The sequence below is a fragment of the Aythya marila genome (genome assembly GCF_965140915.1).
Source record: "Aythya marila genome assembly, chromosome: 4".
NCBI classification, from domain to species: domain Eukaryota; kingdom Metazoa; phylum Chordata; class Aves; order Anseriformes; family Anatidae; genus Aythya; species Aythya marila.
In genome coordinates, this window is record NC_139045.1 from 65,973,318 (window position 1) to 66,001,173 (window position 27,856).

The window sequence follows — 27,856 nt, forward strand, 5'->3', positions numbered from 1 at the left end:
GCTCACAGAAAGCTGTGAAACTACTAAATATGTGTAACCTCGAGATAACGTAAAGGGTTGTTGATATGAGTGTTCTGCTGAAGGCAGGTGTTGTTAGACAGATTAAGCCCCACACAGGCTGCAGCTGATGGGCAGTAAAGGAGGTGCTGGAACTGCATCTGCTCTGCAGCTCCCTGGCTGCCCCATGGTCACTTCCAGTACCTCCACTGGTTATTGGAGCCATACTCTTTCCCATCTTTAGGATATCAAACCATAGAGAAGATGCTGTAGATCAGAACCTGCTGTTTTGTTGCTGGTTTCCACCCTCCGGTTGGCAGTACTGACCAGACTATGGCCCTGCTCAGCATCCTCCCACCTCATTTTCACGGTGATATTTGCTCTCAGCTGTGTTGTTGAGCAGAGGATTTGAACAAGAAAATTCCCTGGCTAGGAAATGAGCAAGTGTTTGGAACCAGGAAAAAACAGTTTAGAACAAATTTCCATGGCTCATTTCTCTTTCCATTCCCTGGTACAAACAGAGTAACAACAGCCATGCCTACTTGTTATAGCAACACCAAAAAGCCAAAGCAAAATAAAATAACATAAAACCCAGTAATTTATCTTGCTAGTTAAGCCACAATGATTTACCCTCAACCATTGATTACTCTATAAGGTACTCACTTTCCATTAATGTTATATGAAATGGAGTTTCTAAAAGGATTACAAACAATAATTTAAGGACCTTTTCAAAGGTTCTTTCTTTTTTATGTATTATTCTGTTGAATATAAAAATGTCTTGAATAATTCATGCTGCAATATAAAACTGAACTCCTCCTGGCTTTATTCACTATGCTTAATTTGGCATTAAGATGGGATTAACCACTGTTTTATTGCAATCATACAGTTACTTCAAATATATATAGGTATTGACATTACTGAAGTGTTGGAGCTAAAGTCACACCACTTTAAACAGGTGCAAATTAGTTAACATTGGTGAAGTTGTCACAGCCTCTGGTCACAGCATGAAACCTCTTCGATTCACTTATATATGAGTTAAATTGTGCTTCATCCCCAAGAGATACATCAGCACACTGTCTCTATTTTCACATTTGGGCTATACAATTTCTGTAATTGCTTCTCTTCCAAAACTGCATCCATAAGAGAAACGTGTTACATTCACACAAACACAACCCCTGAGCCTAGAGCCACTGTGCTACTTCTTGCACAGCTCTGCAACCAACATTTTTACTGCCTCCAGACACTTTTTTTAGCTGCTTACAACAGTCTTTGAGCACACAAGATAGAGTTTTTGGTTTGCTTACTTTGCAACATGCCAGCTTATACTGTTAGTGGATTCATGTAAAACCAAATACATGTATTTTGGTAAGGAGCTTTATACAAACCTGTCATGGAAAGAAGGGGAAAAAGAAATATCACCTAAAAAAAAAGTGTCTATTTGTTGGAAAGGTATTGCACAGCACTTTTTCCAGGTAATATACAGAAATGCAACTCATTGAAGGACAGATGAAAATGCTATACCAAATCCTGTGCCAGAAGAGTCCTCTAATTTTAATAGGGTTGAAACCTGGAAAAATTACGTTCCCCATTTCAGGGGAACAACAGCAAGATGTATGCAGTGTGTGGGCAGGAGACGCTGGAGCCTCTATGCCTCTTCCAGCCCCTGTGCCCAGGTTGCTCTGCACAGAGGCCTGTGTTTTGAAGAGGAGCATGAACTTGGTGCTGCAGCCTGGTTCCAGCCCCGGGGCAGGGTGAGGCTGTGCACCACCAGGTTCTGTCTGTGTCAGAGTGTCCAGAGGGCTGGAAAAGAAGGAAAAAATGCAGCCCTGTGTGATGAAAAGTGGGATTCAGAAACTGATTTCAGTTCACCAAGGGGAAAACTGTAAGTTATGGTTGGAGGACAGCACCGAAGAGCATTTTTCAATTCAAAATAAAAGTAACCAGAGGAAAATACTTTAAAGAATTTTAAGGAACTTTCTTAATCTAAATACGCCATTAGTTTCACTGTGACTGAATCTGGTAAATCCTCTCATTGCAGGCAACAAATATGAGGAACCTAAGACTGTAGCCAAGGCCTGGCCTTGACCAGCTGTTTTTCCAAGAGCATTAGGAAAAACCTTTATTTTCCTCTGCCTCAAGAGACCCCCTTCTTTCCATCCCTAAGCCAAGAGTTTTTGCCAAGCAGAGGCCGATGCCCCACCACCCATTCCACCGGCTGCAGCTCCTGGCAGATGTAGGTCACACCGATGGGAAGGAACTGTGGAGCTTGATCTGCCTGCAGTCTGCTCCAATTGCCAATAATCCCACAGATTCTGGTCTTTAATGACAACATACTAAGATGATGATTATATGGGATGCAAGTAGCTATTCCTTGACCTATAGCCTGCTAAAATGAGACTCAGTCTGTCTGGCTTTCCTTGCCACTGCCAGTCTGTGACACTGTTGCTTGATGTTTGGCCAACTGGTATTTTGTAGAAGTTGGATAAATGATGCTTGGCTAAGCCTGGTGGACCATGGGAGCCAGGGGAGCAGGAGGAGGCTAGCCTGCCTTATTGTCTTGCAGGACTGCAAAACACAGGAGCTCTTTTTCCTCTTCCCCATTGTGGACCACATGCCAAAGAAGCATCAGGCACAATCCAGCCCTGCTCTACTCCCCCAGTATCACAGAAAAATAATGGTTTTAATAAGAGAGCAGTCCAACTTCAGTTTAATATACTACACAGAAAAAGCAAGCAATCCATGCTACCACAGTACATTTCTAGTGTTTATTTCAGAAACAGAATATAAGCAAAGATAATTCTCCTCCCAGTCCAAACAGTCATAAAGTAAGTGATGACTCAGAGGGTAAATACCAATTCTATGGCATCCCAGTCCTCTCTATCATTTAGAGTGACAGCCCTGCTCCCACTGAATAAAAAAGACAATTCTGCTTTGTAATGAATGAAATAAACATTTGCGCCAGTATGACTAGTTTTTCTGCACTGCTGAACACTATCAGTATCTGTATTTCAAAACCTCTGTGTTTTAACAGCAACTCTCTAGAAACAGGCCTGAAGTTCAAAAAGTTATTTTGCTTTTCTGAGTACTTCCTTAAAGCATGGATATGAACACAGCACTAAGTAAGCTACCTAAGAAAAACATAAAGTTAATCTGATCAAGCTAGAAGAAGTCAATATCAATTTCATATTCAAAGCGTGATATCCAACACTGTGAAAAGACTGATGAGGTCCTCAGGGTATGAAAAATGATAGGATGTGATTGAATTATCTCAGCAATACAATTAAAAGAACTAGGAAAAAAAAAAAAAAAAAAAGAAAAAAAGAAAAAAAAAGAGACACAGTGATGCCTAACATGTTAAATAAGCAAAGAACTAGGAGCAATTCCTTAATCCAATCCAATCCTTACTTTTCTAATAAATTTAGCTACAACTGTCATTGCTGCTGTGCAAAATGAGACATTTTCTGGAAGTACCTGTCTGCTCATTAACCACCTCACTCACCCCAGCCAGTGACATATAAGGTGCCAAAAGCACAAATCCCTAAATTAGCCATCATAACTTGCAGAAGCCCTTAATTTGAGATAACTTGAAGACTCAGTCATTCTAACAACATCTTTCATACTGTCAGTCACATATCAGTCCCATCTCTTTAAGCTACTCAACTAGTAATACCTTTCTGTCTCAGAGTTGGAAATTCCAGTGCTATCTCAATTTCTTCCTGCACTGAGTTGAAAAGCACGGTCTGAATTTCAGTCTGGAAGAAGGGAATGACATGCACTTAAGCCCCAAGCCATACAGCTTAATGACCCACATCATGTCACAGTTTCACCACCTAACACCGCACTGACAAACGAAGGCAGAGGCTTTAACGCTATGGATTGTGCCACTGGTTTCATAATGACAATGTTTTTAGACAGTTTTATATATTCAAAGCACTGTGAGGAAGAGTAACATTTCAAACTGCAATTGTAGTCATTAAAGGAATGAGTTTTCAGCTTTTCACTCTGCAAAAACACAAGCTTTATACAAATAGACAAATAAGGTCAAATTTCTGTCTTCCCTTGTCTGATGGGATGGACATCATCTCACCTACCTCCAAGCATCCAAGAATTAGGAAAGTCATTAAAGTCATTAATATATATATATATATATATATATATATATATGTATATAATTACTTTAAACAAATATCATTGTTTCTGGAGGCTGATAACACCTCAGTACAATGTTGTCAATCCATTACTTCACCAATGCACTGCACCATTTTCTTCCTTTTTGTGCTATTTTTCTCCTTTGAGTACCCCTTGATAATTATGAACTTTTAATCATTAATTATCCTAGTTATTGGCTGAGACTTTTTCTTGTTTCTTTCTTTGTTTTTCCTCTGCAAATATGAATTCATTAATTGTCTTTCATATTTTTGGATGTTCATACTAACAGAGTGCATACTACCATGAGCATCAATGAATATGAAAAATATTAGTGCAATATTTCAGTTGTATTGAAGTCAGCTGAAATACTCCTGCGTATTTCATTCATGGATATATATTCATGGATACCTATCTTGATGGGTTTGGCAGGTCAAACTATCAACTCTTCAGAGGCAAGTTCATAATTACTTTTTATCTCTATATTATGCCAGCTTTTGTTTGCTCAAATAATACTGCCAAGAACAATGCAAGTTTAATCAGAAAAAAATTAGCAATTTCCACACGGAGACCACTGTGCAACACGTTACAACATGCAAATGTATTTTATTCAAAATTATATTATATTATATTATTATAACGGTTTAAGCATCACTCTTGGATGAGAATTAACAATATGTACCATTGTGTAACAAACACGAAACATCTTTAACCTCTTAACTTTAAAATTAGGCAACGGGGAAAAAAAGGAACTCTTTCTGAATAAATATTTCCCAAATGCTACAAATTCTTATTTCCAGATCCTGACTGTGCAAGTTCAGGATATATTAAATACATTTGTAAACTGTCTCTTTAACATAGACTCTTAAGAAAACTTTACAGATAAATGGAAAAGAATGATTTTTCAGTGAAAAGGAAAGTTGTCCTTTTTAGAGTAAGGTTTGTAAAACAATAGGAAACCTCTACATATAAGTACCTGGTAAATTCATGCAAACACAGGCATTGCCCATAAGGAAAAAAAAAAAAAAAAAAAAAAGAAAAGAAAAAAAAAAAAAAAAAAAAGAATTACTCAAAATTACTCATCTCCCTGGGAACAGAAGAGCCACAGGTACTCTGCAGTGGGGAAATACCTGAAAGCAGCATTTCTGACTGAGGAGATTGCCTCCTGTTTTTTGGCCCTGCCATTCTCAACAAAAATGGTCTTTTTTTCACATTATTTTCTTATTATTTTTTTTTTTCCAAGGAATACATGCATCCATTGTCAATTCTTCTTCCTAACCAAAAGAATAAAAAGCGCCCTAAATGCTAGCTTACAGTATTGCTCCTATTTTTTTTCCTCAAATGGTATCATTTGAGGATTGACATCTATCACTTTACAATCCTTCGAGTTTTTGATAAAACAGTCTTGGTCAAGATGCTGTATTGGAAGTTTTCTATAAATATAGTAACAATTATATTTTTATTAGTAAATATGCCATTCAGTATGGCATTCAAGAGAAAGTAGCCTAATCCCTGCACCTGTATTCAAGAATATTTTCTGTTCTGCTTTACAAATGGCTTCTTTTAAGCTCCCACTTTGCTTTCTTTGCAGTTGCAGGTCAAATCCACCACCTAAGTCATGCAATCAGTTCTAGCTTGATTATCCCTATACTGATGTAATCAACACTTAGTTGCCAATTAATTGAGCTGATTTCAGTTGTGAGTTCCACTTAGTGAAGGGGAAGGATACAGGAAAATGACTCCAAATCCTTTCTTTGCTCTCTAGACATGTGACCAATGTGCCATGCCCTTCACTACAGTGGTGTGATAGCAGCGCCCCAGGGATCCTCTGGCAGGCTGACACTGCTGTGTATTTATCATTTCCTCATATGGTCTGATAACAATTATTAGAAATTTTTAGAAATTTAGAAAATTATTAGAAATTTAAAAGACAGAAAATAATTCTAATCAAGCTGAAGTTGACTATTTTTCATTCATAGTCTATGTTTCTTTTTAAAGCAGTGAGATTATGTTTTTGTACATTTGCACAGAGGCAGAATTATAACGACTCCTTTAAAATGCATTCTTCTACTTACACAGAAAGATTTAATTATTTTACTTAAAAACAATACAAACCCTTTTAAACATTCATATCTCCTCAATGACTTTAATGACTATATGCTAATCCTAAATTCAGTTATGCATCAATCCATTTATTAGCTGCATGATGAAGCATGGCCATAGATGGAAAATATAATAAAATAAATATTGCTCTTTTAAAACTGATTTTGGTCTCATCTTTAAAACAGCTCCTTGTCTACAATATATTTTACAATCATTTTACAGATGGTTTTATATTAATGAGTTTCTACCTCTCCTCAATAGATATTCAGGAATTCACAATATGCTTTCCATTCAGTGCACAAGAAAATAATGATCTCAAGATTCAACTTTAAAATCAATACACTATCTTAAAATTGGCCTAGCTGTAGTAATGGCATACTAAATTAAAAATTAAAAGCTGCGCATTCTATTATGCAGAAAATCTACAGAATATTTGAAATGTATTGTTTTTATTCTCAGGTCAGCTGTGTAAGAGATTAGATCTTTTAATTATCTGTTGCAGAATGGGCAAGTTAAGTCTTGAATCCATTTAGCTGTTCAGTTTATGACCTGGAGAATTAAATCTGACCCTTTATAAAGTGCATCACACACACTCTGACACATGGCTACAGTTATAAAACAGACACATAACTCTTAGCTGAGATACCATTACGCTAAAGAAGAACTTAAGTTTCCATTGAAAGTTTTTCTTTTATTTTTGGAAGCACTGCATGAGAGTCCCAGAAGCATTAACTTACTCTTCAGCTCTAGCTTTAAATAAAAATTTAATCACACTGAAGTCAAGTTTAGCACACCCACACACTACATTTAGAACCACAGAATAATGTAGGTTGGGAGGCACCTCTGGAGGTCATTGAGTCCTGCTTACCCCTCAGCATGGATCCCTCTCAGTCAGGTTCCCAGGGCCTTGTCTGGTTCTGATCTGACAGAAGGATGGAAGGACACCACTTCCCTGAAAAACCTGCTCCAGCGCTTTTCCACCTCCCCTGGGATTTTTTCCCCCCTTATATCTAATCAGAAATTCCAATGCTGCACTGCTGACTCTTGTTCTTTTGCCATGCATCTCTGAGAAGCAGATCTCAGAAACAGAAGTTCCACCATCTTTTCAGTCCACCAGGTGGAAGTCGAAGACAATGATGTAAACATCCTCTCAGCCTCCCCTTGGAGCCTCCTCAGCCTCCCCTTGGAGCCTCCCCTTGGAGCCTCCTCACAGCCCCTCCTCATACACCCAGACCCCAGCTGCCCATGGACGTGTTCCTCTTTGTGCCGGGGCAGGACTCTGCACGAAACCCTGACCTGACAGCAAAACAGACCTGTCTAAAATCACTCTCTAGCATGAACATCACCATAAATGCATGAGGACTCTTTGCAGCAAGGTGATAACAATTAGGCTCCCAAATTCATATTCAGGATCTACGGAAAAAGCGGCGTGGCATTCGGTGCTGCTGAACACCTTTAACTTGCAGAATCTTTTTCCATCTAGATTTTTACAAGGCCATCTTCCATCATAATGTTATACTACACAACACAAGTAGTAAAGCCAAACTTTTCTCTCCAGATCTGCCATAAGGAATTTGGGATATCCTGGCAGGGGGTCAACATTTCTCATCTGAACTTGTAGTTTTAGACCACTGGATTCTATTAGAACAGAATCTACTTTTAGGCAGTCATATAAGTGACTAAATGAATGACATTTATTTTTCTTCTGTTGTTGTTGTTTTAAGATATAAATGTCAAAATGAATTTCTTATCCCATAGTGCTGTCAGTCACAATGAATATGTATTTCCATTTATACTTCTTGCCTTCAGACTTGCAGCTGTCTGGCTCTAGGATAGACCCAGAGAGAGTTCAGGAGGAATTTCATTTCAATCCTACAAATAAAATATTACTCACAATGACCTTGGAAATGCCATCGTCAAAAAGTCACAGTTAAGTGGAGGAGCAATGCCATCTTTTAAAATCTATGCTTATACCATACATACAAAGAAATGAATCTGGTTTACAATATTAAACATTTAACACTGCACTTTGCAGGGCCAGACATTAGAAAAGTTGTAGCAATTTTATAGCAGTAAACACTGATCCCAGTGAACCACATGTTCTACAGGGCACAATCTTTGGCACAGATATTACTGTACATGTATCCAGCATCAAGACTCTGCATGCTGCACAGCTCCCTTGCAGTTCAAATGCTAGGCAAAGTGATTAGCACTGCTTATCTAACTGCTTGTTGAAATTTGGCTGACTCTTCCACTTTGGGAGCTTTGGGATTGCAATATAAGAAGCATTGTTAAGTCTCACTGTTTTATCACAGCCTTGAAACACGTGATGTTTTAAACTAAGTGCCATCACTGTGAGACTAGTGATTATGCAGAAATCTACAGGCTGAGGGAATTGGAGTTGTTCAGTCTGGAGAAGAAAAGGCTCTGGGGAGACCTTAGCAGCCCTCCAGTACCTAAAGGAGCCTACTGGAAAGCTGGGGAGGGACTCTTTGTCAGGAGGTGTAGTGGTAGGACAAGGAGTAATGGCTTTAAAATAAAAGAGGGGAGATTTAGATTAGATGTTAGGAAGAAATTCTTTACTCAGAGGGTGGTGAGGCACTGTAACAGGTTGCCCAAAGGAGTGATAGATATCCCATTCCTGGAAATGTTCAAGGCCAGCCTAGATATGGCTTTGAGCAACCTGGTCTAGTGGGAGGTGTCCCTGCCCATGGCAGGGGGTTGGAACTGAATGGTCTTTAAGGTCCTTTCTAACCCAAACCATTCTGTGATTTATTTATTTATTTTTAATTATTATAATCTGTTTGTAACTGTTCTAGTTGCAGAAGAAGGTTGCAACTTTTTTATCATTTTAAGTCTCCTCATGCCATTCCCATATGAGCAATACAAATTCCTAATGGCAAAAAAAAAAAAAAAAAAAAAAAAAAAAAAAAAGATGCTCCAACTTGTCTTTTACTTTTCATATAGAGATGCTCGCAATTTCTCCCCTAATTTCCCTGCATGTGTACATGCCCTACTTGATAGCTACATCTCAGGGGTAAGCATGAGGTTTTCACTTCTGTTTGTATGGTACAAGATTACGTATATCATGTTTATCTGGTAAACTGATGATACTAAAATTATTAAAGAAATTGTAGAAAACTACTTAAAGTCCTAGAGATACAGTAGAATACCTTGCTTTGGAGTAAGATTGACAGTCTCATGAGTGTTGTCCTAATGATGCCTACCTAGGGTGTTGGGAAGAGCAAAGTAACTTGGAGAAGTATTATGGGGAAAAAAAAAAAAAAAAAAAAAAAGAACAATCCTCCCACAGCTCATTATATTTATATTCCTCATTGCTAGTGGCCTAGAACTGTACACAGCAGAAACACCAGCAACAGCCCATTAAAGCCACTCACCAATTCTAGTGCTGTGGCAGGAGGAAAAATAGGACAGCAGGGACATGCCTGATGCTGAACATCTCCTGCAAGCCCAGGTGGGATGAAGGGGCTGCAAGCATCTCACCAGTGTGACTGGAGTCAAAGGACCCAAAACTGGCCTCACCACTTCGAGCATTAAATCCTGAGCTGCTGGATCTGTCTGTGCAGCTTTTGCCACAATACATAATTTTCCAGCCCGTAGGCAACTGATAGAGCAGATGTTACCAAAATGACTTAATGCATTAAGCTGCTGTTTGTTTAATTCTGATGTGGAAAATGTGTCGTCCTCCAAATAGTTTAGTATGTTAACGTACTGGTGCAGTGACCTACAGCAATCTTCCATAATTTTATTCTATACCTATTTGCTTATTGATTTTATTCTAAATAATAATCAAAACCTTCTGTTTTCTTGCATCATACCTGTGCTTTTTAACATGCTCCTAACTTCCAGTATAGGTTCCGCAAGCTGAATAAACAAAACTATTATCTGAAAAAAACATTTAAATATTTAATGTCCTAACGTATTTTATCTATAATTTGTTTGCATTAAATGACATAAACATCTGCAAACTTCCAGAATAAAGTAACCAGTTAATAACTTGCAACACAGTACTTCACAGATGAAGGATTTAGGGAGTTCAACTGTAAGGGAAAACAGTTTAGGATCTATATCTGCTCAAGGAAGATGACCAAAGCTATATTTGGAGTGGTCTGTGAGTAACATGAAAAATCTTTTCCAAGAATGTTGATTCAAATAAAAAGATTTTAGAAATTTTAAAGTCTAACACAAGGGATAGTTTTTAATAATCATATCAAAAGAGTTTTGTTTTTATATTTATATACTTTCTTATGCTTCAATAGGACAAGTGACAAAAAGCATATCTAGTCTTGAAAGTTATTAATCTCAAAAACATCCATTTTAGAATCAATTTTAGAATAACTTTAAAAACATGACAAGCACTACAAATGAAGAATGCCAAGCTGTAAACAAGAACAGCATCCATTTCAAAACAAAGGCACAATAAAATGTGTACTAAATTTAACTCATTTGTGGATTTGCATCTGAGGTTGTGAAGCCTTCTTAGCTCAAAGCATGTAAAATTAATCCTCTTGCATGTAGCTGCACTCCTTTGATAAGTCAGCATCCCCAGCATTAGCACTTATGCTTTCTTGAGAGTCTCTGGTAGTGCATAAGATACTTTTAACTTGCCAGCACCTTATTCTGATGTTCTGCCACAGCACATTTTGACAGCTATTCCTTACGGGGACTGTAGACTTCAAGACTGGCAGTTGTTTTTATCTATGGCTTCGAGAGAACAGCTCTGAAAATAAGCTTCAAGAAATTTCTTAGACTACAAATTTGAACAAACTTTTGAGTACACCTTGCAAAACACAGCTTTTGAAACTTCTGTTGTTTGAAGTCCGGTTGAAGTCCATCATTTGTATGGTATTGGGGATTTCCAGCAAAGAAATACTTGTCTGTGTTTTGCTTTACATCAATTCCAATCAACTGGTTGTTGTCAAATGACGACTCCTCACCAACTAGACTGCAATGACCCAGATACCTGTTAGGTCAAGGTATAACCATTGTGAGCCACATCTGGAACAAAGGCCAAGCACATAAACGGGCTTCAAACAACACAGAAAGCTGAAGTGAGTTTCAGTTCTTCATTGGATATAAGGAAGAAATTTTTCAGGATAAGGGTGGTGAGGCACTGGAACAGGGTGCCCAGAGAAGCTGTGGATGCCCCATCCCTGGAGATGTTCAAGGCCAAGGCTGGATGAACAATCTGGTATTGTGGGAGGTGTCACTGACTATGACAGGGGGGTTGGAACTGGGTGATCTTTAAGGTCCCTTCCAACCCAAACCATTCCATGATTCTATAACCACGCTGTGCTGGTACTGCACCAGTCTCCAGGGGACAACATCTGGTGTGACCTTGTGCATTCCTAGTCTCATTTGAATGGTTCTCCTTATTCATGTGATGCTCTTTGCTCTACAAATATGTGGTATCAGTGGTTATACTCTTCTGGAATCATGACAAATTTACCCAGTAAACAAGTCTGACTCAGTGCAAGCCCTCAGGACTGCCATAATCTCCACCCCAGTAACTAAGCTTTCAGCTTACCAGGGATACAAAAGCTTAGAGGCATTATCAGTCTGAATCAAAAATATTTTCCAAATTACCTATTGTATTAATGTGACCGTGACTGATGGAAGTTGCAGGAATTGGCTCTTATTTCAGTTGGACTACAAAAATGTTCAGCCATCTGACACCCTCCAGCAGAGCCCTGGCTTCTCTCCATTCTTACTGCTGACCTGCCTTGATGTCTGCGCCCTGCTCTCACTGCTGCACACAGCAGGCCACTGACCCCAGTGCCCAGCTTCCCTACCCAGCTGGGAAACAGTGATGGGCAGAGAGAAGAGCAGGGGCTTTGCCTTATTTCTACATGTATCTACAACATTGGCCTTTGGCGCTAGGGAAATATTAGCTTAACCCTGCCCCTAGAGCAAAGAGTGGCATGTTATCTCTCTGACATGTTACGTCACCTTTAAACAGCTTGAAACAACTGGCAAGTGACAGTGGCAGCTGCTGGCAAGGGTCTGCTGGGACAAGCGTGCTCTGGGCTGCAGATTCCTTGGTGGGGCTGCACGACTGCAGCCCATGTGCCAGTACATGCAGCCCTTGCGTGTTGCGTAAAAATAAGAATGTTACCCAGGGTTAGCTTTTTGTATCTTCATCTGTTTGATTTAAATATTTTACAAGAACAACCATGTCTGATGGGCGACATCAGTTGCAATCCTGATTTCTTTGTGGAATGGAGTCTCATGGATACTAGCCAGATGGAAACAAAGCTCAAGGAGGGGAATATCCAGGCTGCCCAGTGCACAGAATCAGCAGCAGGAAACTGGCTTTGTTATTTATTTATTTATTTTTGCAAGTCTAATTCTTCCCTTTCTCTTTCCCTCCTTTAGCTGTTGGACAACCTAAGGACCAGATTTTATTTTTCAAAACTTGGTGGAAGGTGACAAGAGTTCATTTTCCTTTCTTACTTCTTCATCCAAATGTCAGCCACTTACATCAATGCTAAAACCAACCCCAAATATATCAAGTTTTATACTTATGAAGCCAGTGACCTAATGGATGCAACATTTAACTCATACTTTGGTATTCCTAATTCTTTTTCCCTTGATCAGTCCTACAAAAGACAAGTCACAAATCTGTCCTCAGCTCCCCTAGGTGTACAAGTGAATTAAGAAGTCATTAATTCTCTTGTGAGAGCTTTGTAGCACATTGATGAACAGTACTAGCAAAAAGCTAAACATATTTATAAAAATACACAACTCCAACAGTACCACAACGACATTCTACCAAAAGGAAACCCTAAAATCAGAGAGCATAAATGTAAAGAGTGATCCATCCTAACAAAAATGGAAGGAATTCTTGCCAAATAGAGGAGAAATTTCCTAAGTAGATGAAGTTACTTTTCAGTTTGGGACTAAAAATAGTATGGCTGTTTATGCAGTACACAGAGACAGAACCTCCTCCCCAAAGTTTACAAGCTAAATAAACTGCAGTCAGATGAAGTATAGGAAAAAATATTAACAACAATAATTACCCTCTTAATTGCATTATTTGTATGTAGAAGAGCTTTCCATTTTCTTACTGCGTTAGCAATTTCTTTAGGGCATAACATTTTAGGATGCTTACACTGAAATATGCAACAACAACAACAAAGTCTGAAGTGATAAAAAGAAGCTTTAAACGCCAACATGGAGATGCAACATTATGTCAGACACAGCAGTTTTGAAGAGATCACAGCCTAGAGACAGGATGAAGTGAAACATGTAGGATGACCAATTTGTAGGTTAGTACCACCGGACTCTCCTGGACACATAGCTCTTACTGTCCATCAGAAGTCCTCGATCCCTACTGCTCAAGTGCTATACATAGCTGTCAAGCTGAAATGTCAAATAGCCTGTGACCAATATAGGACCTTCGGTAACTGTTAATTCTTCACAGTCCAATAATGTCAATGCAGTGATAATACTTTCCATACCACTGTTTTTTTCCACACCATAATTACCAAAATTTCCCTAGCAAATTTCTAGGAGATTCCTGTTAACCTGCAGCCCTTTGCCTTCCAGCATGCCCAGAGCACTGGAACCACCACCTGCCTTCCAGAACCACATCAAGAAGCCTCAGGGTAGGCTAAGAGTAGGCAGCTTTCTTTATCATGTCAAGGTTTGCTGTTTACCAACTGCAAAGGGCTCTCTAAGTGACACTGGATGCATAACTTAACATACATTCACAGGTTCACTTCAAGAAAACAGGTTCAGCTACAGAAAACAAGAAATGAAATGTTTCTAAAAATATGAAAGGGAACAGTACTTTCTAAGCACAAGAGTGACTAGTACAGAAAAAGACTATCAGGAGAAGTGGTAGGTTTGTTATCTTTTGTTGTCTATGGGGAAGACAGGTCTGTTTTTTCTAACTCGGTTCTGGAATATGCGAGTGCAAACAACCAGTTATTCTGAGAAGTAGTAGAAGATTAGATGATTAAGCAACTGAATTTGACCCGTAACCTACACAATAAAATAAATATAGCTCAAATGAATAACTAGAGTTAAATAGAAATTCAACCTAAATTCCAGACCTGAAATTGGTGAACTGTTTTGATGTCTACAGTGCAAACAGCTATACTGAAATCATCCATCCCTAATTGAACAGATCACCACAACAGTCTTAGGAAACATGTGCAAAATCAAAATCAGAGCTGAAGCTGAGAATGCCTCCTATATATAGCATTCCTATATATTTCCAAAAATATTAAGTACCTTTGTATGCATAAATACTCTGAGAAGCTGCCTTGTTCTAATTTGTAATGGGTGAATCAAGCAAGTATCCAACCAACGTTATGGCAGCTTCTGACAGCTCTAGCTTAACAGCCAGGCTTTTTCTGCCAACTTCAATTTGCAGCAAGTGCTATGTATTGCCTTCTAAAATAGCCATGACTATGGCATGCTTCTAGATCTATGCAGACCTTATGTGCTTCAGAGACAGCATGCAGAAAGCCCAGCTGAGCATTTCTGCAGAGCTGGCAGCATCACTCTAATGTTAGTCTCATATTCTTTTCAGGACATGGACCATGTTGTTCCCATGGAAAAATCAACGCTGACCATGAAAAAAAGCTCAGGCATATCACAAATTAAAATTTTAGCTCTAAGGAAAAAAAGAAAATTGAATTTGAAATGAGTGACTACCACTACCACGGTTTTCCTGAAAAAAAAAAAAAAAAAAAAAAAAAAAAAAAAAAAGTGCACTATAATGTTCACTCTGGGAAGATTAACTCTGAGTTTAGAAATAACAGGAGTTATGGGTCCTCAGCACAATCTAGCTTTCACTCTTAGCTCAATCCAAATTAATAAATAATACAGACAAAATCAAATCAACAGCAGTATAACTGTTTTTCAGAATAGCTCTATTAAGATACAAATGTATACTGAAGTTTATCATTACACTGACTTTCTGCAGAGAAAGAAATTTAGGCCAGGATATTAAAAAAGAGCTAAAATCAGGTATTTGTATGAAACATTGCTTTGTGTTCATCCTGGTCTTGCACAATTTTCAAGATACTATTATCAGCCACTGCTAACCACACTGGGTGATGGGTGCTGCTGGACACAGTGTGTTGGGCCACACAGGCACTTGATCTGGTATAGGCATCACTGCAATGTTTGCTTAAATAACAGCAATGAATGTGACATACAGCAAAATGAAGTGCTAATGCTTACAGTTTAATGGCTTGTAAAGACATACATGTAGCTGATGGCACATTAACACAGTCTCTGAGATGTTAGTTTAGTTCCATATCATGAGAAGCTGTGTTTATTAAAAATGTTAACATCTTTACCTTGATTCTTCAGTTAGTCATGAAAAGAAATGCCCCAGTTGCAGAGTGAAGAAGCACTCCGCAGCTCTCAGTGATCTCAGCCACAAGTGCTATCATTTCTTGAAATCCCAGCATGGATGGAGAAGCCAGATGTTCACACCATGCTTGGTGTCTGTCACCCCTTGGCTCTGCAGTTGTGCTAGCATAGCCCACGGGAGTGGGCCTGCATCTTCTGGGTGATAGTTCAACAGGTTTGTGGTCCATAAAACACTTTCTCCACAGGGCCTGGTGCAGGAGAACTTACAAATGCTCCTACACAAAGCTGAAGCTAGAAGTAGTAGTTTTTTTCCTCCAATTTCATGAGATAGGAATGAGCCACCAAAGCCTAGGAGGAACGCTGATCAGTAAATAAGTAAGGCATTCAAGATAAATCTGCCTGTAGGTCTCTGTAGCAGAGAGATCCTCAGAAAATTTGGGACTGGATAGGACACCCAGAGGTCCAACACACTGCAGGTCTATACTCAAAGTTAGGTCAGGTTACTCAGACTTTTGCAAAATAGATTTTTAAAAACCCAGAGGCTGGACGTTTTACGGCCATCTTGGGAAAAACTCTTCCAGGTTTCAGGCACTCCCATTCCTGTTTTTCTTCTCCTTACAGCCAGCACAAATTTCCCTTGCTCTAACTCCTAGCTGTCACCTCATGCCTTTTCTCCACGTACCTGTGAGGGGAGCTTGGCTCCATCTTCCCTACAGCCACTCACCAGGCATTTCCAGCTGAAGAGAGCAGTGAGATTCTCCCTTGTGCAGGAGCTGTTAACCACGCGGGTGGGAACTCTGTACCCAAAGGCACACTGAGCCATGGACGGGCTCCAGATGGCACACAAACCCGCTCTGGCCTGTCACCACTACCACATACCCACAACCTGTGCTCAGGTGCAGCGCTGGTCTGCTCTCCAGGCAAAGGCAGAGTGCATTATTTTCGGGTTGGCTCTGCTTTATTTAGCCTGAGTAGGGCAGGAACTGGTGAGCACACTGGAACTCAGGCCGCAAGCAGAAACCCTAAAATTGGCACTCAGAGCCCGACTTGCAGCCAGGTTAGCACATAGCAGAACGGATAGCATATGTGCGAGTCACAGGGGCAAGGTGTTGGAGGCACTGCCAGACGTTTGCTCCAGATCGCCGCCATACAGACATACGAAGGCCCAGCTGTTCCAGATTGCCTTGTACACCATTTGTGTGAATTGGCTGCAAATCCTACTCCATTCCTGCCTTCCTGTCAGCAAGGCCAGTTTCTGTCTGTAGGTCTCCATGCCCTACACAATTATATACATACAGCCTTAAAGATTAGGTCCTCTGTATCTGTGTTATATCTAAAATTGTGATCAAGAGATTGTTTAAACGCCGCTGGTATTGCAAAGCCAAAAGAAACATGGGAGCAAGGCAAACTCTACAAGACTATCAAAAGCAAACTTGTCAGCTAAACTCTATTAAAACCCCTCACTGTTTTGTTACAAGGCAAAGCAGAGAAATAACTTGCAGATCCAAAATAAGTTTGCAACTCTGAGAACACAACAGGAAAGGAAAAGGGACCTAGAGAATCTGTAAACTGGGCAAAGTAAACACAAGTAACTGAGATGAAAACAAAGATGAAACTGTAAAAATATTTTTCATGACTTCTAGATCATTCACATAACTTTAAACTGCAATACTGCAACAATCTATGATTTACAAATGCACCTCAGTGAACTATCTTGACAAAAGTAGAAATAAATCAAGCAAAAACTGGCCTCTGATCAAGAACTCTCTGAATTAACCACCTCATGTTCATTTAGTCCCATTTAGCATAGCTTAGAGAAGATCTCAGTATTTACTTAAACAATTAGTAAAGTGCCTTACTTATTACCTCTGAGGTTTGCTGCCACCTGTGAATCCACAAGTCACACACCTGCAAGGGGAAGGAGCTCTAATGACCTATTTTCTGAAGTTGCCAAAGCTCTTGTATGACACACTCAAGCATAACAGGTTCTTTGACTTTTTCTGCATATGATATGGATCAAACTTTAACTCCTCCCTCTTGCCCAAGGATTTTACACTATAAACAGTCATAGGGATTTGGTTTTACTTTCTTGTCCTTTGAAACAGGCTTGAAGGAACGCAAGTACAGTATGCTTACTGCTCCACATTTACACTATATTCAGTTATTTCACTCCATAAACCAGCAGGGGCCAGAATTTTTTTTAACACCTATATTTATTTTTGTCTCCCAAATACGAATTTGGCAAGAGGGAAGAGGAAAAACACAGGACAATCACATTTCATCCTCTCTTGATGCATCAGAGACTGACCAATGCTAGATATGTAAAAACAAAGGAGGTATTTGAAAACTTTCAAGGACTGCTGTGTTTGTGATCAGTTACCATACAGTAATAACTAAGGTACCACGCTTTCTTCTCCTATCTATCATGAGGAGCAATTGTGGTCTGTTATGCTTAACAGTGACAATACTGCTTAATTCAAAAAGTAATAGTTTCTAAATAGCAAAAAAAAAAAAAAAAATCCATATTATAGGAACATTAAAGTCTTTTAAAAACATCTTTAGTGATATCTTACTATTCAGGAATATTTATTTTTATTTTTCATGGCTAATTGCAGTGATGCTTTGATTTCCTTCACTACAGATCAACCAACTTGTACTATACTATCAGGAAAAATCTCCAAAATGAAGGTATTGATCAATATAGCTAATGCCAGTAGAATTGTTTTTACAGAGAAAAGGAGAAAATATGTTCCTAAAGCAGACAGAACTATTCACTGAATGGAGCTTATATTCCTCTCAGATTTCTTTTCTAGAACAGAAAAATAAATAACTGTCCTTCCTGCAAAACAAGACTCCATCTAGATTTCAGAGCACGAGCATCAGCTAACCAGCTGTGAAAAAAAACCCTCCAACAGTTCAGACGGTAACAGCTCAAGGCCCTGACACACTGCTAATAGATCTTGACACAGGGAATCATCTAAATTCAGAAATATTTGCCTGAAGGATATATTTAAGGATGCAGACAATGAGCCAGCAAATTGTCTGATAATCTCTGAGGCCCCTCTGCTGCCGTGTCTGATGCTGGCCTGCTGGAGGGATGAATGAAGAAGGCACAGTAGTACTGCTAGTCGTTCCCGCTCCCATCCCAGCAGTCATCCCTGCCCTGTGAAAGCCCTAAGCAGAATGCTCTACTTCCACCCAAATATGCTTCATTCACTGTTATGATCCCTTTGTTTGAAAATTCAGGGTATGAAGGTGAGCAACCCCCCAGCAGGACTGGAAAACACTGCTCTGAGCTTTAAGTCAGGAGGGACACATCTCCACAGCCTGGATTTGGGAGTCTGTAGAGGATAGAAGGTGAATGGTTTGTCAAAATCAGCAAAACTATGACCGGGGTTTCCTCACTTTGAATATTGGCGAGCCCATGTCACAGAATGAGGAAAAAGAGGGGAAAAGTTACCTCAACAGCCACACTTTAATTGGTTTTTCAATTATTTATCTCTTTACATTTCTTGGCTCTCTGTTTCTATCATAAAGTTGAATATTGGGCATTGAGTATGTAAGCCCTGTGCAGCAAAACCAACAGTGCTTTACTACCATGCTGAAGTGGCAGCCAGCTGTGGCCAGAAGAGCAGACACACAGGGTGTTCGGTGCTGCAGACACCATGTGGAAGACGGGCAGGTTGGCAAGAAGCAGACCTCACTTGTGGAGCAAAATGTCCGGGTGTTTTAAAGGAGAACAAGCTACCTTTCCCATCTGAGCAGAGCTCGGGTAGCACAGAAAGGCCTGCAGCAGGCAGGATGTCCTGCAGTCAGAAGTTACTGGCTGATGAAGCTATCACCTGATAATCTCTTCTGACCAATTTCACCCTCTTGTAGCAGTGCTGTATATTCTTACTATCAAAGAACATGATGTTGCAAAGAATAATCTTCAACAAAGAACAAACAAACAAACAAATAAAAAACAAACAAACAAAAACAACTTAAGCCTAAGATACAGCTTCCTATTTTTTTTTACAATCCAAATATATGTGTGTGTGTATATACATATATATATATTCCACAAAATTCAATTTTAGAGCAAGAATTACCATCAGCAATTACATGCCATTGTATACTTTCTCAGGGAGATCATGCCATGGCTAAAATGGCAAGGAAATGAAGTAGCTCTAATTCTGTTTAATTACTAAACTTGGAGGACTGCACATTATTATCTTCACACATACATATTTCATTAGTTGGAGAACTCCAAAGCAAGGCGACCTCTTGCTGCTCCCGTCAAGTAACTTAATGCTCTCTGCTACCAGTGCTCAAAAGGAAGGGATAAAAGTAAAACAGGAAAATATACTTGTCTGAAACAAACAGGCTATTGTCTCTGGGGAGGGTTCCCGTTGGCCTATTTACATGTGAATTTTGAAAAGGAGTTAAGCATCTCCCCGGCAGGGCATGAACCAGTGTGACCAGCCTGTGCAGCCTCTTTTGTAACCAGTGCACTATGGCCATGCGCCATTTGGGTTGTGAACCTCTGTCAGCAGCTCTCTGATCCACACAACCAAATTTTCCCTCTAATGTAACAGTTTAGAAACTAAAGAGCCAAGCGAATTTGTGTCATGACATTTAATTTAATCTAATCTGAGATAATTCACCTAGTATGTAATTAGCTCTGTGATTCTTCTTGCACTTAAATAATCAACACCATGTTACCCTATTTCTGGGAACTGATGGAAACCTAGTTTTCTCAATTTCAAATTTTTAACCTACTTTGTTCTTTTTGCTATGATTTCAAGACAGCAAAGAACTGGGATATCAGGCTGATAACCATATTATAAATTATTAAAAGTACACTCAGAATCCCGAATACACAGCCATTTCATGCAACTCTCCTAGGTATATAGGGGTTGTGAATGAGCCCTTGCTTAGAAATGTTTTCAGACAAGGTCAGAGGTAAGTATATGGAATTCAGCTGAGGATAATCATGTGTGGGAAAATCTAATTATGCTATAAATACTAATACATTTGAGTTGTGTTTTCCTATGCCACGTGATCATATGTTTTCTAGATGTAAAACTATACCATGAGTCTGTAGTTCATTAATACAGAATGACATTTCAGAGAACTATACAGCCACTTTAAAAGGTATTATCTGTATCTATGTATCATAAACTAAATCACATTACCAAATGTAACCATTTGTACATCTAAAGGGCAAGGCAGCGTGGCAGGGATCCAGGCAGGGATCCCAATGATGTGGCACATCAGCACAAGACATGCAGACTGAGCAAAGGCTTCTGGAGTAGCAAGTAGAGATCCACAAAGGTTGACTCCATCTCATGAGGATGGATCACCAAACACGGCAGCAATGCCTTAAACCTTATGTGGCAGTGATTTCGATGCCACATTTCAGCCTGGTTTTCTTGGCAGAGACAGAAACATCCTTCTGCTACAACACCACCACTGAGCTTTGAATTGCAGCCTTTCCAGAGCAATTTTGGTGGAAATCTTTTGTAAGCAGTAATTTTACTCAAGTGAGTTGTGGCATTAAATTTGCTGTACGATAGTTGCACTACTGATGTTAAAAGAAATTTTCCATTGCTTTTGCAGAGTAGAGGTGGGCTCCCCACATTTAATTTATCATAGAAATTGATTGCAAATTTTTTACATAGTCCACACAGACACGGTAAATCCAAATCTGGAAACATCAAAGCTAAAGTGATACTTAAAAACAATGCTCCTAAAACTGCCAGTTGTAATTTCAAATGAGAGCTAAGGACTCTCAGGGGTTTTTCCACCCTTTTTCCTAGGATGTTATTTTTATCTTGGCACTGTTCATTAGTTCTCTTTCATTTACGCTGTATTTGGTGCAATTACAGAGATAGAATTGTGTCAAGTCTCATCTGTACTAGACTGTTATCCACAAACTTTTCTTCTGTTTTTCTGACTTTGCAATCTATCAAATTTGTGTTTAAAACATTCTTAAGATGCAACTCTGGAATTTTCTACTCCCTCTCTCAGCCTCAGCTCTACTGCTACAGAATTTAAATGCTTCACAGTGCTGCATATTCTTCTGTTGGAGATTACAGATGGGGAACAGGATAGGATTCTGTGCTTGACTTTAATCATCTCCAATGCAGATGTCACCATCTGTGTTAACCATCTAGATTCCTTTAGAGGCAGAAGAAAGGCTCAGGATTTCCAGCACCCCTGAACACGCTCTTGCTCTGCTCCCACCTGCCCCAGCCTGGGCACTTGGCAGGTTGGAAGTGTGCCTTCCATGCACAGACCACACGGAAGCACAGCTGATAGGCATATGTGGAAATCGCTACGCTTTCAATAGAGGAAATGCAAAGCTCCGTTTTTATCTGAAGCCTCCGGCAGGTGTTTGACCCCGGGTCTCTCACTGCTCTAACAAGGAGCCTGTCTTCCTCTTTGTTTGCGTTAGGCTCTCATTTGGCTCGCTGCGAGGATGTGGTGTGATTAAGCGTGTTGACATACAGAGTCACCACGTAATTGTAGCTATTCAACGTCTCCCCGTTGTTGTGGCAGAGGATATATTTAGCAGCTACAGTTATGCTCAGAAATGAAATATACAATCAGCTCTGAAAGCCTCCCCCTTTCCCTATGCACAACCCTGGGTTTGCCTTAAAGACTATAATATTGTGCGATCAGCTGAGCTCTGAAGCAATCACCCGCCAGTGCCACCCAATGCAGACGAATGCTGAATTGCTGGAAAACACAATTTCAAGCCCGTTCACAAATCCTGCATGTATCACGGGGGGAAGGAGGGGGTTGGGGAGGGAATAATAAAAAAATACTTTTGTATTTCCCTGGGCAACTGGATCTCCTGGGTGGAAATCGTAGCTGGTGTTCCGACGAAACCTGCGTGGTTTTCACCTCCCCTGCCAGCACGCAATCTCAGCCGGGAGTAGAGGCCGAGCTTTCAACCCCAATATTTTAACCTCAAACCCGTCTGATGAGCTGCGGGCTCCTTCCCTGCGGGATGCCGGGCGGGGAAGGGGGGCAGCAGGTTCCTGCCCCACGCTCGGCGGGGTACCGGGGGGCGCCGGCAGCCGAACCCACCCCGCGGAGCTCCCTGCGGTGTGCGGGCGGCGCCCGGGCTCTGAGCTCCCCTCAGAGATGCACATACATACAATAATAATAATATATATATAAATATATGTAAAAATACAGAAATCTTTACGGTCCACAATTTCCAGCTGCCCCCCCCACCCCGCAAAAAAAAAAAAAATCGCAACGTCGCCCTCCCGATATGCTCGGTGCATATGTAGGGGTTCGGAGGGGGTCCTCCCGCTGCCTCCTACCTGTGCCGGTGCTCATGTCGCGCAGGAGGGGCCGCCACCGCCGCCACCGCTGCCGCCCGTCCCCGCCGCCCGTCCCCACGGCCCCGCGGGCGGCCCCGGCCCCATCCCCGCCCGCCGCCGCGCTCCGCCCCTGCCGCAGGTGCCCAGCACCCCGGCCACCCCAGCGGGCACCTTGGGGTTTTCGGCAGCTCCGTGCCTCCTCCAGGGGTTTACATCTCACTCCGGGGCTGCGGGGACCCCCCCCCGGTTCCCCCTCAGCCGCATCCCGCTCGCACCTTTTTCCCCGGCAGCTCCCCTTCCTCCGCATTTTCCTGCCGGTGCTCGGCTGGTGAGGTCGCCGACGTTTGTGTAAAGCGGGTCGCTGCACAGGTGCTTTAGCATGTCCCCGGAACGGCCAGGGAAGGAGGATGGGGATGTTTGAGCTCTTCCTCAGCTCGGCCCGGGCTCCAGGCAGCGCTGCACCGCAGAAGACGTTTGGCAGCAAGTGTGGTTATTGAGGAGAGGAAGGGAGTGCTGGCTGGAACAGGGGAACCTCACTGATCCTTCATTTGTGAAATTAGAAAGACTCACAGTGTTTTGTGAAAGCCAGCCTGTCCAGTATTCCATCTATCTAACAAATAATTGCTATAATTCTGATAGAAATAATGTTTTTTTTTGTTTTGTTTTTGTTTTTTTTTTTTTTTTTAATTATTATTTTAATAAAACAGCACCCAAACTTCCATTTTAAGAAACCCAGCAAGATCCAGATGCAGTTACATAAGCACATCATGTTGCACAGCTCCTCTGATGCTGCGTGCAGGGCAGCTTGGCATAACACTACCAGCATGAGGAAGCAGGAGCGTGCAGAGGACTCCTGCTCTGCACTCAAATGATGCAAATCCTGGAGATAATTGCTGCCACTGGGAAGAGTATGGACCTGCACTCAGGCATCACAGGGATATGGGATCAGACAATCCAAGCTGGTGCCCCACTGCTGACAGCCAGCAGCAATGGATATTTGCAGAGCAGACTTGCTGAGCCAAATGAGTTTTCTGCATGTTTAAGAACCTTCCATGCATTTTCTTCCATTACCTTGCTCAACTGTTTTATTTTATTTTATTTTATTTATTTTGTTTTGTTTTTCAGTCTATGCACACTTCAAGCAACCACAGTACCCTGCTTGAGACATTTCACAGCTGAACTATGGGTGCTGCAAAGAACCACCTGCTTTTGTTTTGAACCTGCTATTTGCTACCTTTATTCAATGCCTACTCACTCTTGTAGTGGAAGAGAGAGCAAACATATTGTTCCCTATTCACTTTCTCTGTGTCACTCATGAATCTGTCCTATCAGATTCCACCCTTCACTCCTACTCTGCTTAGTCATTCCTTGAAGCTCATGACTTGTAACTTCAGTAGCATGCTGCTATCCCTTTCTGTCATTTGCAGAATGCATCTTTAATTGTTCAATAACATGTTTTGCTAACTGCCTTTATTGCCATTTTTCCATCCAGCAACCTTCTGCCACCCATTTGCCAATGAAAGCTTTCTTGCACTGCCCAGTTGCACTAAAGTGTGGCAGAGGAGTTGCAGTTGGTCTTGTAGAACTTCACTAGGTTGCAGACGGTACAAGAATATCCATGTGTTTATGTCTGTTACATATCAGAGTAGCAGAAATTTGTAGAGCATCTCAATTGTGGCAATGCAGCAGCATTCATCTCGTCTTTGTTCTGCATTCATGTTAATAAGATCTGGCTTCCAGCATCACCGCAATTTGTGTAACAGTTTAATCATGAAATATCTTTGCATATAACAACTATCATGAGTTCAAGGCATTCTTTGAGTGATGCTAGTAAGCCTGTGGCTATGCAGAAGTGTTGCTTTGAAAGCAAAATTAGACATAACTTGCAATCAATAATCAATAATTGTGCAATCAATACCGGGTGTAACAAGAGGGAACTGTTTTGGGCTTTCAGGCTGCTAAAGTTGGACCCTTCTGCTGGGCAGTAGTGCAGAAGGAGACTGAACACTAAAGCCATTGCTTATTCATTGCAGAGAAAACCCAAGGTCTATGAGTGGATTCTTGAAGTTCTATCAGTCATGGAAATAACCAAAAGGCACAGTTACCCAAATGCTCAGAATGGTTTGCTGAGCACACGGCACAAATGTGCTTTAGGAAATGCTGTAAGAAACAGATTTTGGAGTTCAAAATTCTCCTTGTTTAAGACAACAGCACCTGCCACAAGCTTAATTAGGGGACCCTGTGACCCAGTGCATAACTCATACGCTGCCACTCTGTAGGACCTCACCACTCCAACCAAGAGACCATGGAGCAATCCCTGCTTTTGTGGACTATCATCCAAAACAGCCTTATCCAGGATACAGAGGGCAAGAGAAAGCTCTGCCTGAATGACTTTTTGAAGTAGTTTAATGCTAGTAGTTTTAAAACCATCCAGAAAAAGTTGTCAAGAAGGTTAACGCTAAACAATTTACACTGAGCATTTTGTCTTATAGACAAATCAGCTGAGATCCTTCAGGACAATGATACACCCTGAGAATGATCACACAGTCATCAAGGCACTGCAAGATTCAGTCTCATGTTACCAATTAAAATTTCAGGCTAATAGGCAATGCTGACAATCGTTGTGACAATCATCTCCTGACAGTGTTTGTGAAAGTGATCAGCTTGTCCAGCCACTGCGAAAAAGGCTGAAAAGTCACAGAACCACAGAGTCATCTAGGTTGGAAGAGACCCCCAATATCAGCCTCCAAAATATCAGCATTTTGAACCACTTCTGTCTTTACTGGAAACTGAACTGGCATTTGACAGTCCTGATAGTCTGGCTTCCACCAAACCCTCAGTGTTATCATGGGAGAGATTAAAAAACTCTGTGCAAGGCAAAAAACTTTACTTTTATAGCATATGAATGTTTTCTAACATTTCTTCACTATTGTTATTCAGGGATATTGGACTAAAAAATTTTTAAAGATCCCTTCCAACATAAACCATTCCATGATTCTAAGAACTTACATTGCATTTTACTGTACCTGGGTATTTAAACTGTGTGTTTCTTACTTATATTCATACGTCTTCTATTACATTAGTTCTATTGGAATAAAAATCTTTGCTTTCTGTTGAATTGCTAACCACCCCAAATATCAGAAATGAATCCATGGCAAATAAAAAAATACATCTCACGTTTCATTTTCTCTGCTTCCGGAAAACAGATGGATATAGTCAGGTTCTTACTGCCAGGCAAGTTCTGTGATATCGTGGTGTGCTTGACTTGAAATTATGTATGGCTTCACGTAAAGGAAAAAGGAGTGAACACTTTAAATATAAAATAGAACAATCAATATAGCATATATTCATGAATAGATACTAGCGTTACACTTGACAATGTGTATGTTCTTGTTCTTGTGTATGCCTCTGTATCTTAAGTACACTGCAGATTTATGGACTGACAAAATATACATTCTCGCAGAAGCTGCCCCATATATTTTTTTTTCTGTATATTTAAGTGAAGTTAAGAACATTGCTTATATTTCCCTTTCTTCACTTTTTCTTTTTTATTTTTCTTAAAATTCAGAGTGTTCAATAGGTGTAGTATTCAATTAATAATACTAGCATTTTAAAATTCAGTTTCTCAGTAAGGCTGCCATACAATATTTTTATTCAGAATTTTTATTGAGAAAGTCCAGTTGAAGCAAACAAAAAAAGGCTGTTTTTGAAATTCCTTTTTATTTTTTTTTAATTTTTATTTTTTCCAACAATGGGGAAGCCATAGGCTCCTCAGTGCAATAAAATTATTACTTTTATTTAATTGTTTGTCTGCAAAGTTTTTTTAGGTCATTACCAGTATAGTATGAAAGGGGTCATATTTTAAAAGCATCCCAATGATGGAAGGTCAATCTACAGGAACTTGCTGCTCTGCATGGGGAATGAAAAAACACTCACTTGTGAAAAAACATTCACCCAGTCAGATATTAGAAGTGATTTACATTCTTGTCCAGAATATAGGAGATCGCAATTTCAAATACCTGATGTTGAAGTTGTTATAAGAAGTTGGCCCTTGGCTTCACGTTCAAAGCGGAGATAGTACCAAAGGATATTCAGGGCAACCTAGAGCAAAACTTTAAAATAAATAAATAAATAAAATTCATCAGTTTGTGGCAGTTATACAATTAGTTGCGCAAATTCCTATTAAAATGACCTAAACTTATCATAAACAAATCAGAAAAAAAATAATCTACTGTGCATCTCTGTATTTTTTGCCATTGAATTCTATGAGGTAGTCCTGAAAACTGAGCTTAATCTGCCAAGAAACTTTGGCATTTCTTTACTTTGTCAACTTAAATCTAATTATTAGGATCGTATTTACTCCAAGTTGCTGTCTTTTGACAACTATTAGATCTCCTGTAAGATGAAAAGTGATCTTGCAATCCATAGTAATTTATTTTGAAGAGCTTATGTTTTAAATGACAAATTGTCCCTCAATTTTGTTCCAGAAATTTCTAATTTTCCTATTACTCCCAGTTCGAGTTATGGCTTGTTCAACATTCAGGCTACTATATTCAGGCTACTACATCAGGGAATTGCTGGCTCTGGGACAGCTGCCAAAATGGGCCAGGCTTGTGTTTGCAATGTGTTGGTGCCTGTGACACTGGGTGCTTCTCCACCATGTTCCTGGGTTTGTCATGTGTTGCTTTGGCATTGATAGTAAACAAGATGTAAGTCAAGTCTGAAGTCTACAAAGAGTAACAGGCTGAGAGATCTTAAAATGAGATTCAGGATATGAAAATAAATTGCCAGCTATTTACTAAGCCAGAGGTACACATGTTTATAACTAATGAATTAGTGTGGAACAGCTGTAATGAAATAATAGAGCACTGTATGGAGATGTCTGTATTGCAATACCAAGATGTCTGTAACAACTTTTATGTACAGCTCCTCTTACACTG

At 40.1% G+C, this 27,856-nt stretch overlaps 1 protein-coding gene across 3 annotated transcripts in view; it reads right to left on the reverse strand.

Annotated features, from left to right (window-relative positions):
• ABLIM2 (actin binding LIM protein family member 2) overlaps window positions 1-22,995 on the reverse strand; it is a 147,214-nt gene extending 124,219 nt beyond the window's left edge. For all 3 annotated transcript variants that reach the window (XM_082759286.1, XM_082759283.1, XM_082759280.1), the window contains exon 1: window positions 22,917-22,995. In XM_082759286.1, the coding sequence (XP_082615412.1) occupies window positions 22,917-22,932 (16 nt within the window). In that variant the 5' untranslated portion in view covers window positions 22,933-22,995. The remainder of the gene's footprint in view (window positions 1-22,916) is intronic.
• Window positions 22,996-27,856: the final 4,861 nt, after the last annotated feature.